The following is a 16,092-nucleotide window of genomic DNA, read 5'->3' as shown; positions in this document are numbered from 1 at the left end:
CACAAGCTTACTTCTCTCCCTCCTGCCCTTCTCCACCCCCACCCCCTGGCTGCACTGAGACTCTCCAGAGCTAGTCTTGTTCCCGCCCTCAGCACTGCAGATAAGGCCTTTGACCCTGTTTGCCGCTGGCTTTATCTGCTGCCCCAGGGGTTCTGGTCCCTGGCTAGCTGTGCCTCTGCTTGCAATAACTGAGACCTAGAATAAAGGAGACAGCAAGTGTGGGGAAGCATAATAAGTTTGGTTTTGAATCTGCCACATTTGAGAGCTGTAAGATTATTGGGTAGATATGTCTAGTAGGTAATTGGGCATATGGGAGAAAATGAAGATATAGGAGAGTGAGAGAGATGAGTTGATGATACAAAATCCCATCAGTGGTGAAGTGGGCTAGAACTAGTATACTAGGAGAGAAGGGTTTATCATTTGGAGAGGAGAACAGATCTCTCCTTGGGACTGGTGCGCAAAGGTTGAGTGTTCTAAACAGATCTGCCTGGAGCTGAAAAGAAAGGCAGAAAGGGGGTTCCTGTGTGCCAGCCACAGGGGACAAGAGCATTGTCCGAGAGAAGGGAAGTGGGGAGGGCAGCAGGTGGTGAAGCCGTGGATCCTGTGAGATTTGGAGTGAGAAGACTAGGGAGAGAGGGGTGAGTGGGGAAGGGATTGCTGAGCAGGATTAACGGCCTACGCTGAAATTGGGGATCATCTTTGTGTCGTAGCAACTTTCTCTTCCAGGTGTGATTTCCCCCAGCAGTGCTGGGCAGCAGAAGTAGTGTGAGAGGTGGTCAGAGTCCTGATGGCAGTACGACTGTGTCGGTAACTAGTCTTCTTTGGGGCACAATCTGGGGGAAAGTGAAACCAGGTCACTAGCTAGACTGGAGAGGATGGAAATAGCTTTACTGGCTATTGCATCCCAACTATGAGTATAGCCCTTGGCTTACAAATGTGCTTCATAAATGTTGGTTGAATCAGAGTGTTGGAGACAAAGAACCGGTTTTATAGGAATCAGATGTTATGATGGGATCTTTGATAGAGTGGGATTTTTGCATTTGTTTTGGTTATGGGGCAATTCTTCAGTACATAAGAATACTGAATGTTAATATTGAAGCCATCAGGAAGATGGCAGGAGACAGAGTGAGCCAAGCGCCCAGGCCTCTGCAGAGTCCCTGTGTGTCACTGATGATGTTGGCGTGAGAAATAGCCGTTATGAGTAGAAGTTGGGAGCTTCAGAGTATAGGGGGTTTTACATAAGGAAGGGGTGTGTAGGACCTAATGATTCTGAAAGAATGCTGACCCTACTGTCTAGGCCCTGAGGGTTGAGGGTTAGGAAAGCCAGTCTGGGGGAGAAGGTGGGGAAGACACTTGTGAAGAGGCTGAGAGTATGGGAGGCTGTTTAGAATAGTGGCGTTCCCAAGATGGGGGACAAAACAGAAGGGCAGCAGTATTGTTCTTGGCAGGGCATAGGAAAGCTTGTGTCAGAATCTCTGGGGTCAGTAGGCTGGTGCTTACGGGGAAGTGTAGCAGGGCCTAGGGTAGCTACTCTGGAATGATTGCTGATGCCACTGGGGTCTGTGTTTATTAAAGGGGACCTGTGCCAGACTGACAGGTGTGTCATCTTAGTTATTTTATTTGATCCTCATAACATGGTTATACTAGCTTCATTTTATAAAAACTGAAACTCGGAAAAGTTAGTAATTTACCTAATGGTCACACAGTCTCATGGTTCTAATCCAGTTCTTGCTGACTGTGCTTAATTTTTTTTTTCATGCACTTGCCCTTCATGTATTGCCCTGTTTAGAGGTAGCATGGATATAGGGATATAGCCAATGCATTCTCTTAATGTTAGTCAATGAGTGTTGCTGGGAAAGCCTGTCCATCCTGGGCCCAGACTTTCTGGGCTGCAGCTCTCTCTCACCCCCTGGTGGCAGTGATGGTATTTCAGCCTGCTAAGATGAGAGGGAACACTTCTAGCCAGGGTGCCACTAAGTCATTGATGTGCAGCAGCAAGAACATTCCCTTTGTTGTGAACGTGGCACTTACCGAATACAGCCTTCAACAATTGTTTGTATACCTATCTTAACTGTAAAGCAATACTTTAATATTTGCATACTCCCTACAGCGTTCTGGGACTTTCAAGTAGCGTGTGAAAAGAGAAATCCAGAGGGGGAGTTAGTCATTGGATTGAGCCCTTCTTATCCATGGTTTAAACACCTCCTGACCCAGTTAATACTCAGGTGTCCATCCTTTCTTTTATAATCTGGAAGATTACTCTTTCCCTGTTTCCTCTTTGTTAAGTCCTTTTTTTGTTGGTTTTTTTCATTAGCATATAAACATGTTTGAGTATCTTCCATTGAAAAAAGAAGAAAGAAGGGCTTTGAAATCTACCCCACCACCCACCCCCAGCCCTGCTCCCCACCATTACCTGATTACATTCTTCCTAGTTAAGTTTCTTGAAGAACGGTTTCTTGGACCTCTTTTCTACTACTGTTTTCCTAACCCACTGCCCTTTGGCTTCTGCCAGTCCCAGCCTCCACCAAAAAGCCCTTGTGACCACTGAATGGGAGAGGGGTACCATTCTTATTGAGTCCCCAAGGGCAGGACAAAGAGTAGTGTGAAATATAAGGCCTCACTGAAGGTCTTGAAGGTGGCAGCCATTCTGAATTTCACCTGTTGCTTTGCACTTTGAACTCTTTCTTTCATAAACATCTCTCTAGCAACAGGATATATTTATTGATTGATGCTGATTGGTTCTATTGAGACACCTGTGTAGGCCAGGCATTGATAGAGAATATTGGTGTTCCCAGGACATCTTCCTAGTCATCCCTCTTCCTTTCCTGATTCTGAGTCACTTGAGAAATAGATCCAGAGGTTAGATGGGCATCCAAACATAAACTTTCTCAGTGGTGAAAGCTGGACTAGAGAATGTGGCTTAGATATTCTATGAGAAATTTGTACCTTGGAATCTGCTTGTGAGGTGAGTGGGTCTGTAGAATAGACCTTCATTCCAGTCACATGCAGGCCCTCAGAGCTTGGCTTTTATAAAATAGAGAAGACATTGGTGACTAGTCATGGTCTGTAAATTATACATCTCAGCCCCTTGGCTCTTCATATCTATCTGCCTCTCCAGGGCTTCTCTGTCAGTGGCTGTGGTCCTCAGCAGAATTTCTGAATCCTAGATGGCAGATTGTACAGGAGAGTGGGGGTACTGTTCTGAGCATGAAATAGAGGGTGGCTTACTGGATTGAATTTTTATCCAATTGAAAATTCCTAGGAACAAATGCACAAACATAACAAGATAGAAACCGAGTCATAACTACAGAGAACAAGCAGATGGTTACCAGAGGAGTTAGGGTAGAGGGGGACGAAAGAGATAGGTGAGGGAGATTAAGAGGTGCAGACTTCCAGTTGCAAAATAAAAGAGTCAAGGATACGAAATTTACAGTGTGGGGAGTATAGTCAATAACTAAACAATATCTGTGGTGACGTATTGTAACTAGACTTATTTTGGTGATCATTTTGAAATGTATAGAAAAAAGATTACTGTTGCATAAATGGAACTAATATAGTGTTGTAGGTCACTTATACTTCAAAAACAAACAAACATACAAACACATAGAAAAAGAGATCAGATTTGTGGTTACCAGAGGAGGTGGGCAGGGGGAATTGGATGAAGGCAATGAAAAGGTACTACAAACTTCCAGTTATAAGATAAATAAGTGCTAGGGATATAATGTACAACCTTATAAATAGAATTAACAATGCTGTATGTTATATATGAACATTGTTAAAGGAGTAAATTCTAAAGAGTTCTTATCACAAGGAAAAATTTTTTTTCTATTTCTTTAATTTTGTATCTATATGAGATGATAGATGTTCCCTAAACTTATGGTGATAAGCATTTCATCATGTATGTAAGTCAAATCATTATGCTGTAACCGTTTTAAACTTATATAGTGATATATATCAATTATATCTCAATAAAACTGGAAGAAAAAAATAAACACACCCCCAAGACAGTAATCTAATGGGTCATGTAAGAGGCAATGCAGTCTGGTGGGGAAAAGTCTTAGAATCAGACGCAGCTGAGCTGGATTCCCACTCTAGCTACTTTGCATATATTCAACTTCCCTGGCTTGGTTTCTTCCAACTGTTTAAAACAAAAGGAACATTCCTAGCACTGTTTCTGACAATTTGGACTTTTTAAAAAATAGCTAGATTATTTGTTCTTATGAAAGGCTCATGCATTCATTAGTTAATGACCTAAATCAGTGAGGTCAAGCTGTTGGTGCCTTTTCTGTTATGATGGATCCAGTTTGTTTATTTCTCCATTTTACAGGTTGAATATAAGCTGGGATTCCAAGTAGACAATTTTGTGGCTATGGACATGCCCCAGGTCAACATTTCTGCTCAGGGGGAAGTTCCACGCACTTTATCAGGTGAGTCTCAGTGACAGAGTTTAACATACTGTTTTTAACTGTGTCCCATGTACTCTCAAAGAACAGTTAAACTACTGATAATGTATTCTACGCACACACGTAGGTATCAGACGCATAAGTACTTTGAAAAGTAATTTTTTTAAATAGGGGTTATTTGGACTGTTTAAACCATTTCCTCTTTTCCAACCCTTCCAGGACTGTCTGCACTCAGCTCTTCTCTGTCTCCTTGGCCCCCAGCGGGGTCCCTTTGTCTGGTCTTGTTTCTCTTCTGTTAGTTCCCACACTGCAGCCCTGATAACCGCCGAACACTCACTTCCGACCATGTGATATCAAGCCCCTCAGTGCCCCCACCCCAGTCAGCTGAGTACATTGCACACTCCCCAGCCAGTGTGCTGTGTTTACATCTGCCCCTGCCTGCCTGTCTAAACCTTATTGCTGCATTTGCCCCAGTGTTCCAGCAGTGCCATGCTACATGTAGTTCTCAGAGCCATGCCTTTGCACAAGCTGGTCTCTGTATTTGGAACCATTTTTTCATCTTTCCTGCTTGTGAATTTCTATTCATATTAAATATTCTGCAAGACTCAAAATCTGTACTCTCCTTTTCCTGCCTCCTCTCCCTCCATTTGTTAACTCTTCTGTATTTAACTGTTTTGAACTGATCACATTATCTTGTAATTCTTTCTTTCTCCCTCTAGCCTGTGCCACCCTGAGGGTAGGAGCTGTCTTTTTCAGCTATCTACCCTGGGTGCCTAGCATAACATCTAGAACAGGATAGGCACTCAGGACATGTCTGAGTAAATCATTTAAGTGTCATATTTACACCAATTTAACTACTTTTGAGCCAGCCTTTTGAGAGAGGCTTCTGAAGATGTGAGATTTAAAGAAAACGAAAAATTTTTAAACTTGACAGTATAAGCCCCAGTGTTATGGAACTTTTTTGACAGTCTTACTCACTGTTATTTGTGACATTCATTAATCCAAGCTTTAAGAAAACATGGGAAGGCTGGTTAAATTTTATGGGCCAGTAAAGAAATTTAAAAATGCCCATATTATTCATACGCTGATGTAGATGGTAGAATGATGTATTCTAAATTTGTAGAAAAAGAGTCTTAAACTGAAAGATTGAAAAAAAAAAAAAGTGCACCAAAGTCTGTTATCCCCTTGCTTACATTAATTGATTAAAAGCCAGTTTCTGTTTAGAAAGGTTTTCTTTTTCTTTTTAATTCATAGTTGAGAATTTATCAGTTTCATTTACAGGTTTATTTTTAATCTCTTCATTAAGAATAATACATAATTGCATTTTGGTGGTGAATTGTCTTTCCTTTTTTATCAAGTAATTTTTGTTATTACTGTTGATTGTGACTGATGAGGTAGTAGGGTTTGCCTTATGATTCTGTAGCTTTATTGTAATAAGAGAACTTATGAGACAAATTGATATATTAAAAATCATGAGCAAATTTGAAAACAATTCTCTTCCTTTATGTCTTGGTTTGTTCTTTAATGCTAACTTTTATATCTGTAATGAATGAAGTACTTAATGTCCAAAGCTGTGTAGTCTAAAGATAAGTTCTCTGAAAGTTTCTGCTTAGTATGTTATGTAAATGTATTATTTGTAGTTTTATTGAAACAAAAATAACTTCTAAATTATTCAATGGGCATTAATGTTGATTTTTAGAAAATTAAAATATTTTTTCTTTTTTAAACAGTGTTTCGGGTCGAGCTTTCCTGTACTGGCAAAGTAGATTCTGAGGTTATGATACTAATGCAGCTCAACTTGACAGTAAATTCTTCAAAAAACTTTACAGTCTTAAATTTTAAACGAAGGAAAATGTGCTACAAAAGTAAGGAATTTATTTACCAAAGCATGAGTTTTATATAGATGTGAGAAGGTCAAAAATAGATTTTGTCATCTTTTTACAGATTTGTGATCAAATCTTGATTATAGTTGCAAGTGAGAAAAGAGAGCACTAACTGATGAAATTCCAAAATAATCACCTAGATAGCTTGTAGCCAGGAATCTCATTCAGGCTTCCTGCTTTCTCAAAATTTTCATCAGAATTGCTAAGGATGTTTTCCTTTAGGAATGTGAAATAGCACTAGTGGCTGAAGAGGTAAAGAAATCAGGTAATTTTGATAGGGACCCCTGAGTAATGGGGTGTTAACTATGTTTCCTTTATGAATTACCATTATGTAGAAGAATTGCCCTGGGGCCAGAAAGACCTGCGTTAGAATTACAGCTCTGCTCTTGACAGGATAATTGGAACAGGTGTCTTAACCTAAGTCTCAGTTTTTTTCATCTGTAAAATGGCATAATAACCTGTTTCAAGAGGTTGGTTGGTTGGTTGATTTTAGATTAATTGAAGCTAATAACCTGAAACTTAGAATACCACATGTGGGTACTTAATACATGTTGGTAGTTTTTGAATAATCTGTTGCTCAAGAAATTACAGTGGATATGAAAGAGCTTCAGCATGCTAGGTCGTAGATCAAAGAATTTTAGAATTCTCCTTAAAGATTATCTAGTCCAACCCACTCACTTTAAGTTCCAGAGAGATTAAAGTGACCTGAATTTACAAAGTCACATTGGTAGAGCCGGTTAGTATCTAAGATAGGAAAAAAAAAAAGCTAAAGAAAACCCCTCTAAACTTGCTGAGTGCTTACTGTGTTCCAAGTGCTTTACACACATTAAACCCATTTAATGCTTATAGCAGCCCTAGGCAGTAGGTTCTCTCATTATCTCCATTTTCTGAGGAGCAAGCTGAGGCTCAGAGAATCCAACCAACTTGCCAAGGCCGGACAGCTAAGTGGTGGAGCTGGGTTGCAAACCCGTGCTCTTGCTTCTTTGGCTTCTTTGTCAAACTGTCTCTTAACACATTTCCTAGTCAAAGTTAGTGCTGAGTGTTATGAGAACGCCTGAGGCTAGCACATGAGTTATAATGGCTAATGTCCAGATAACATGCCAGTAAAAAAGCTGTACTGCATTAGAATGGGCATTTTTTAAGCTCTAATTTAATCTTTTAATTAGAGTAAATATAAAGTAAACAGTTACTCTCCATGTATATTTTTCCCAGTTTTATTGAGATATAATTGACATACATCACTGTATAAGTTTAAGGTGTACAGCATAATGGTTTGATTTACATACATTGTGAAATGATTATCACAATAAATTTACTTAGCATCCATCATTTCATATGGATACAATAGAAAGAGAGAGCAAAAAAATAAAAAAATTTTTTCCTTGTGATGAGACCTCTTAGGATTTACTTTCTTAACAACTCTCACATATATCATACAGTTAACATATTGTGTTAAATAACATATAAAGTACACCGTGCTGTACGTTATATCCCTAGTGTTTATCTTATAACTGGAAGTTTGTACCTTTTGACTACCTCCTCCAGTTCCTCCTCCCTCCTGCCTCTGATAATAACAAATCTGATCTCTTTTCTTACGATTAAAAAAAAAAAATTGATTCTTTAGATTCTATATACATATAAGTGAGATCATAGAATATCTCATAGTCTTTCTCTGTCTTATTTCACTTAGTATAAGACCCTCAAAGTCTATCCATGTTGTTGCAAATGGCAGGATTTCCTTATTTTTTATGGCTAAATGGTGTTCCATTATGTGTGTGGGGTGTGTGTGTGTGTGTGTGTGTGTGCACGCACATGTGTTTTCAGCACTTCTTTATGCAGAATGGACATTTTTAGTCTATGGCCACACCACCCTGAATGCGCGATCTCGTCAGAATGGACATTTTTAAAATGAAAAGTTAGTCCCTTGTTAGCTTTGGTGTTTTGATACATTTGTCAGTTCTTACATATCCAGTTATACCTTCATGTAATTTTAAAGCCAAAGAAGACTTCAGAGACACTAGTTCAACCTAGTCATTATATAATATGAGGAGACTGGGACCTGGAGTGGTCACCTAAGCGTGCATAGGCAGTCAGTGAGGAATGCAGAATAGGTGGTTCCTGGCCCCTAGGGAGGTGGCGCTGCCTGTACCACGGCACTTCATCTGTTAGTGCTTAAAGGCAGAATGTTGGTCAAGTGTGACGGGGTCTGTGGAGCCCACTAAGGTTAATGATTAGCCGATATTCAGAATAATCCCATACCTTCTCCATTTTCTTTAATATATACATGAAAATTAACAGTTGATGTAATTTTCTATTCTGTTTTAGACTTAAGTTTAATATAGTACCACCCTTTTTATTTGGTGGTCATACTTCTGGCCACCCTAATCATCCGGTTTACATTCGTGACTCTTTAATATGTGATCCTAATACATTTATATGATTTTCCAGCTTACTACATTTTGAAAACTGTCTGCCACAGAAAACATACATGTACTGTATATGTTAATGGGTGTTACTGGGAAGAAAATGTTCCTTTATGAGGGTGTAAATTATTGGATCAGACAGGTTTTGTTACTCTGAAACTCCTCAGAGCCTTTGCACTCTGCTAATGTGCACTGTGAACCTCCACAGAGGTTATAATATGTAGCTTTCCCCAGACTTCTTGACCACAGAAACCCTTTTTCGTTGAGCATCTATCTGTAAGTAATACCCATTGGCTAATATAGGCGTAGACTATTGATTGATGAATATAGTGATGATTACCAGAATAGTAATATAGCATTTATTATATATATATATATATATATTTTAACATCTTTATTGGAGTATAATTGCTTTACAATGTTGTGTTGGTTTCTGATGTATAACAAACTGAATCAGCTGTATGTATGCATATATCCCCATATCCCCTCCCTCTTGCATCTCTCTCCCACCCTCCCTATCCTACCTCTCTAGGTGGTCACAAAGCACTGATCTGATCTCCCTGCGCTATGCAGCTTCTTCCCACTAGCTATCTATATGTTTATTATCTTGCAACAAATACCTTGTTACTTAGTTCAGGGACTTTTCTGTTAGAACATAAAGCTATGTGAGAAAAAATTCAGAAAATATAATTTGGTATTTAAGGATTTTCATGGAAAAGAAAGAATTTCTAAAGCATCTTTTATCTCCTTTTTAATTTAGAACTTGAAGAAGTAAAAACTTCATCCTTGGACAAAAACACTAGCAGAACTATTTGTAAGTGTTACTGTATTATCTTTTTCCATCATTAGGGATGAAAAATGATGGATTGCAAATGAACATGGTTTTGTGTAGCTTGGATGTTTTGTGGTTGCCAGTTTGTCAGAAGATTAAATGACGCCATGCTGCTTATTTCACTGATGTTTTGTAGATAGGTATGTTCAGATGAAACTATTAGAATATTGAAAATTTTGTAAAGCAAAATTCATACATATTTCATGTGATCTAAAAAACTTCTTTAAGCAAGAATTTATATCATCATTTCAAATGATCATAATTAAAGTATGAACGTGAAATATGTGTAAGATCTTCATCTGTTTAACAGAAGGATAGAAAATCTAATTCATGGCCTGGGTAACCCTCAGCTAGTTTCATCCAGGTGAAAATACAGGCTTAAATATCCACATTGTTTAAACCTACAGAGCAGAAACTTGAAGGAGATTTTTATTTTTTGATAATGGTTGTGTAAGGTAGTATAACTTAGACTTCTTCTTCCTTTTCTGACATGGATACATTATTAACTCCTACTCTTCCTGAATTTAATAGCAGTATCTTAAAATGTTACTAGATTCTTTTTATGGAAGTAAACTAAAACAAAATCGGGGGAGGGAATTTCAAGTATGCAGAAGTCAAGAGAATGTTTTGATGAACCCCCATGTGACCATCACCCTGCTTCAGTAATGATCAACATTTGCCAGTCCTGTACCGTTGATTCCTTCCTCCTTTTTCAGTTGGGTGCGTGGGTGGGGAAGGATAGAGTAGTAATTTAAAGCACATCTTAGGCATCATATCATTTCACCCCATAAATGTTTCAGGGTAGGTAATTTTTTAAAAGGCCATTAAAAAAACAAGCCACAATCACCCAACACCTATTCACTTGTATTTGATTTATCACATGTAACAAAATTAACTCCTTAATATCTTCTGATAGCTAGTCCATGTTCAAATTAACCTGATTGTCTCAAAATTGTCTTTGTATAGTTTCTTCCCTGAATCAGGATCCAAATGAAGCCTACACACACTGTATTTGGTTGACATGTATTTTATATTAATCAGAAACCACCCCCTTCCCTTCAATGTCATTTATTTGTTGAAGAAATTGAGTCATTTGTCTCACAGAATTTTCCACATCTGCATTTTTGTGGTATCATTTAACATGTTTTTTTCTCTTCTAAACTGGTAGTTAGATTTTGTACTTCGTTAGGTTGAGAACTAACTCTTGGCTAGAATAGTTCATAGATGGTAGTATGTGCTTCCTATTTTATCTTTTTTATCGCCTCAAGAGGCACAAAGCATCTGGTTGTCTCAAAGTAGACCATTTTTGAAGGTAAAATAATATGAGATTTGTCTGCCTTTTAGAAATATTTCATTTGGATTTGTCTTTGAGAAGAAAATAAAACTATTTTTTAAAATATTGCTGCTCTCCAACTTTACTTGTAAAATTCTGGTGATTTTATCTGTCTCTTTTATGCTAGTAGGGTTATTATTTCTGACAAGCAGAATACAGTATTGCTTATCCTTGGTCTCTGTCTGCCTCTTCGTTGCTCCCTCTCTCCTTCCCTCCCTTTCTGTGTATTCATCCATCTAACTTTTACTGAGAGGCTATGATGTGCCAGGTGGTATGATTGAGGCAGAGGATTAAACTGAACAAAGCAGACTCTGTAAGCCCCCATGGGTTTCTAATGTAGCAGAGGAAATGGAGTTGCAGTACCAGTGACAACAGTATCTTGTGGCAGGCTGTGATGAGGCCAGCACAAGGGGCTTTGGAAATCCTGAGGAGGGGGCAAGTAACCTCCTCTGGGAATGAGGATGAGCTTCCTGAGGAGGGTGGCATCTCGTCTGAGACCTGAAGGGTGACTAGGTGGTGGCAGGTGAAATGTCAAAGTGAGGGAATGGGAACAGTGCATACACAAGCCTTGGAATTTGGAGGTAGTCAGGCGGGGCGCATTTGGGGACCTGCCCAGCAGAGCGGTACCCTCTCCTCTGCCTTGGAGTGTGCTGAGATGGATACTGCCAACATCAGCCTTTGGGACCTTCCTTTCCCACCCCTTCAAGGTTGAACGGCCTGTGCCATTCTTAAGGAAAGTCATACCTTCATTCAGGCTGCTGTCAAGTCTAGCCGCCCTAGAAGCCATTCGGTCTCTCTGCATTGATCTGTTCTGGTTTATTATTTGTTGATTCAAAGTTTAACTTTTAGAAAGCAATCTTATTTTTAAGTTTTTGAAAGCTATGACTTTTATCTTTTGTCCTGACCTATCCCCATAACTCCACATTTGTATTTCTGTCAATTTGACATCTCCATGTAGATGTGTACTAGGTACTCTTGGACAAAACAAAACTCTTGATTCTCTGTTTCCCCAACCTGCTTCTTTTTTCTGCTTGTAAAGGTACCTTATCCACCTAATTCTTTAAGCCAAAGCTTTGCTTCCTCTTTTTCTTTCTACCCCGGTTCAATCCATTAGCAAACTCTGTTGACTCTGCTTCCCAATCCGTGAACTTCTCACCTTCACCATAACACTCCTGTCCAAGCCACTGCTCTCTCTTTCTTGGACTGCTGTAGTAACCTGATTTGTTCCTGCTTCTGCTTTTGCTCCTCCCCACAGTATTCTTTATACAGCATGCAGAGTCATCTTTGTTTCTTTTATTTTCACGTATGATCATGTGTATCATTCCTTTGGTTGAAGCCTTGCAGTGACTTCCCATATCATTTAGGATAAAATCCAAATTCTTCACTAGAATTCTGATGTGAGTACTCATCAAAACTTACATGAATCTCCAGTTACACCAGTTCTGTTTCTATTTCTCTGTCTTCCATTCTGCTTGCTCTTATCATGTGGATCTTTGTTTCTGTGTCTCTTTCTCAGTTGTTTCTGTGTGTATGTATATACATGTGTCTCTGTGTCTTTGAATTATTTCCCCTATTGCTGAGGCTTTCTTTCTTTTTGAATAGTATTAAGGTGACTGTTATTTTATTTCATGAGTATAGTCTTGTTTTCCTGCTTTTATCTTTAAAAACAGATAAGCAAAATAATTTCTGTTACTCTCAAAAGTGAAAAAGATGAAAGGTTTGTTTGTTTTAGCTGTGGGTCGCTCTACTGTATATCCCTCCCCCTGTGAGTTAGTGGTCATCGGCAACAAAGATGTCTGATCTCTCCGTGTCACTGTTGAGGAAGGGTCTGTAGAGCTTGCTGTCCAGTATGGTAATTACTAGCCACGTGTGGCTATTTAACATTAAGTTAATTGAAATGAAATAACATTAAAACTTCAGTTCCTCCATTGTACTAGCAACATTTCAAGTGCTTAATAGCCACAGGTGGCCAGTGGCTGCTGTATTGGAATGCACCCTATAGAGCATTCCCCTATTGGACAGCACTGCTATAGATGTTTTATTATATGTATACCACTTGTAAATTTTACTCATTAACCAAAAGTTCTATTTAAAATCCCTCTTTTACTTCAACAAAAACACTTTTTAAATTGTGTGAATTTATATCATCATGCTACTGGTAACATCTTATCAAAGAATGGACACATGAAATGAAAATGTTTTACAAAGAACAGGGTACTCATTGTGTATATTAGGTCATAAAGCAATTGATGATATTTGTTTAAAAAGCTTAATGTGCTGTTCATTTTTATTTCAGATGATCCTGTACATGCAGCTCCAACCACTTCTACACGTGTATTTTATATCAGCGTAGGGGTTTGCTGTGCAGTAATATTTCTTGTAGCAATAATATTAGCTGTTTTGCACCTTCATAGTATGAAAAGGATTGAACTGGATGACAGGTATCGTATATATTTTGGGAAAGGAAAAAAATAAAAGCAGTTGTTTGCATTTACATGGGAGCCCACACACACCCATGCCCACTGGTGCACAGTGGTGCAGGGGAAGAAGGGTGGGAGGCTTTCCCTAGCCAAGGGAAAAAATACTTGAAAAAATACTGTCTTTGTGTTTCTCTAATTTTATTTTTAAAAATCTGTGAAGTCAGAACTTAGTTTATTAGTTGGTGGAGAAGTAGTAGATATCAGTTTTTTCCCTATCGCCTTTGACATGACTCTCTTCTAGACTCTTAGTACCTTTTTGAAATAGCCCTGTTTCTTCCTCCTAGTTTGTCCCTCCTCCATCACTATCCATCCTTCTATCCATCCATCCATCCATCCAATTTATTAACATTTATTGAGAACCTGCTATGATTTAAATCATTAGTTCTCAACCTGGTCACACATTAGAGCCATGGGTAAGCTTTTAAAATAAATCAGAACTTAGGTACCCCCTTCCAGAAATTCTGATGTCATTGGTCTAGGGTGGTGTTTGAGCGTCAGTATTTTTCTTAGAGCTTTCTGGATGAGTCTAATGTGTAGGCTTTGAGATACACTGGATTAGATGTTATGCTAAGCGCTAGGAATAAAAAAAAAATAATGATATACTTCATGGCTTCAAGTATTTAATCTTTGACATTAACCCATATTATAAAAGTTTGTAAATTTGATGATTGTGGTATGTGTATTATAGTGTGGGAATAAAACAAGTGCCCGTCCCAGCCTGGGTGAGTCAAGATGACCAGGAGGACGTTATAGCCAGGATAGGGTGAGAGGTAAAGATGGAATCATAGACAGGTTTATTTTCCTAGTGCATAGTTCTCGTTTCCCTCCTCAGTGATTCCCAGTTGCTGACTGAAGACATTCTCAGCTTCGTGACTTGGCTTTCAAGGCACCCTCCTTTACAGTCTGGAGATGAGCCTGCCTTGTTTCTCATCCTTACTTCACGCTCCAGTTAAATGATTATTTGTTCCTCACTTTTGCCCTACACTTTGCCCTCCAGGACTTTTGTTCATGCTTTCCTTTGCCCACAGGGCTCCCTGCATTTTCCACTGGTTCAAACCGTTCTTCACATTTCAACTCCATTGCCGTCTCTTCTATGAACTCTTTTTTAAGCCTCCCAACCATCAATTTCTCCCTCCTCTCTTTGTCTCTCTCTCCTTCCCTCTCCGTTTCTCTGTCTCTCTCTCTGGTAGCAATTATTTTACTTTTTCCTTCTAAAATCAGTTTTTGTGTATTTGTCTCTCCTGCTGGAATGTAAGCTTTTCCCATTTAGGGAACAGTGCATCTTACTGCTGACTTCCCAGTCCTACGTGGTGCCATACATACAGTGGGTAAGCATATGTGTGGCAGTAACAAAAGCACAAGGGGATGGGGATCTTGGTTGGATTAATTCCTGCCCCTAACTACTCTCTGTCCCCTCTGTTACCCTTTCTTTATCTGAGTAGAGAAAGAAGAGGGAGGAGGTCAGAGTGAGAAGGGAAATTCACGGGTGGGGTGTTTCAGAGTATGTTTTGTATATATGGTTGTGTTACTTACAATCGGGTTTTGTAGAGAAAGTACTGAGGGGGAAGTGAAGTAACAGGAACATTTTGATGGGACTCTGAGAGAGGATATGGCAGAGTTAGAGGTCACTGGAAGGCATGGCATTTAGTAGTCTGTCTTGATAAACACATTCTCCTTGAATGCTTGCTTGTGGGTGGGTGGGGGGCTCTGAACCCACAGAGATCAGTGTTGTGCAAGAACTTCAGAATCCATGGGGCTTATACCTTTGCTGCTGAAATAATTTGTTACCACCCATGAATTGGTGTTCCAATTCTCTAGTTTTCAGGCAGATGTTTCCAGACATTGCCTGAATAGAAGCAGCTTTCATCATCACTTGTTTTCAGAGTACAGCCTAGTGGTTAAGAGCATGGACTGGAGCCAGCACATCTCTGAATTCTGTCTGTGCTACAGGCCCAGATAGAGGAAGTTTTGTAGCTGCTTTATGTCTCAGTTTTCCTCATCTCTAAAGCAGAGATGATCATGGCACATACTTTGTAGGCGTGTTGCGAAGTTTTAGTGAAATAAAAGTGTAAACTCTTAGAACAAGCCTGGCATATAGTAAGTGCCATTATTATGATTTTTCTTTTCATAAAGTTGCAGTGTGTTGGTAGTGATGGACTAATTTCTTCTTCATCTCTTTCCTGTTCTACTAGCTGTTATTTATTACATGCCAGGCAAGCTAATAGTGGTGACTAGAAAGTTCCCCTCCAGTAATCTAATAGCATTTAAGAGACACTGCTTCTTCCCTCTGTGCTGGGGTCACTGAGTTAACAATGGCTACCATTTCATTGAGTGCTATTTACCAGTACTGTACCAAGCACTTTACATGTATTATCTTATTTGACACTCACAGCCACTTATGGGTATGGTACTGTCCTTGTTTTAAAGATAAAGAAACAGGCTTGAAGAGATTAAATAACTTTTTCAGGGTTGCACTTCTAGGACCAGGGCCGAGCAACAGGAGGGACTCATTATTGTTGTAATAGCTGTATTGTAATACCTCAGTACTGTAATTGTATAAAGCACTTGTTATATGCCAGGCACTGTTCCATGTGCTTTTACATCCATTAATCCTCTTAATCCTCACAGCAGCCCTGTGAGGTTTGATGGGACCCATGGCTCCATGGAATTGCACAGGGATGGTACAGAGTTCTTCCATTCCTGACACTCAGGAACCAGAGTCCTCTTATACACAGAGC

At 39.2% G+C, this 16,092-nt stretch overlaps 1 protein-coding gene across 2 annotated transcripts in view; it reads left to right on the top strand.

Annotated features, from left to right (window-relative positions):
* The window catches only part of RYK (receptor like tyrosine kinase), a 95,149-nt gene that overhangs the window by 37,007 nt on the left and 42,050 nt on the right, over window positions 1–16,092 (top strand). For both annotated transcript variants that reach the window (XM_065876344.1, XM_065876343.1), the window contains exons 3-6: window positions 4,328–4,427; window positions 6,134–6,268; window positions 9,470–9,523; window positions 13,171–13,315. In XM_065876344.1, the coding sequence (XP_065732416.1) occupies window positions 4,328–4,427; window positions 6,134–6,268; window positions 9,470–9,523; window positions 13,171–13,315 (434 nt within the window). The remainder of the gene's footprint in view (window positions 1–4,327; window positions 4,428–6,133; window positions 6,269–9,469; window positions 9,524–13,170; window positions 13,316–16,092) is intronic.

This window comes from Phocoena phocoena, chromosome 4, assembly GCF_963924675.1.
Source record: "Phocoena phocoena chromosome 4, mPhoPho1.1, whole genome shotgun sequence".
NCBI lineage: Eukaryota > Metazoa > Chordata > Mammalia > Artiodactyla > Phocoenidae > Phocoena > Phocoena phocoena.
This window is presented reverse-complemented; position numbering and strand designations above follow the sequence as displayed.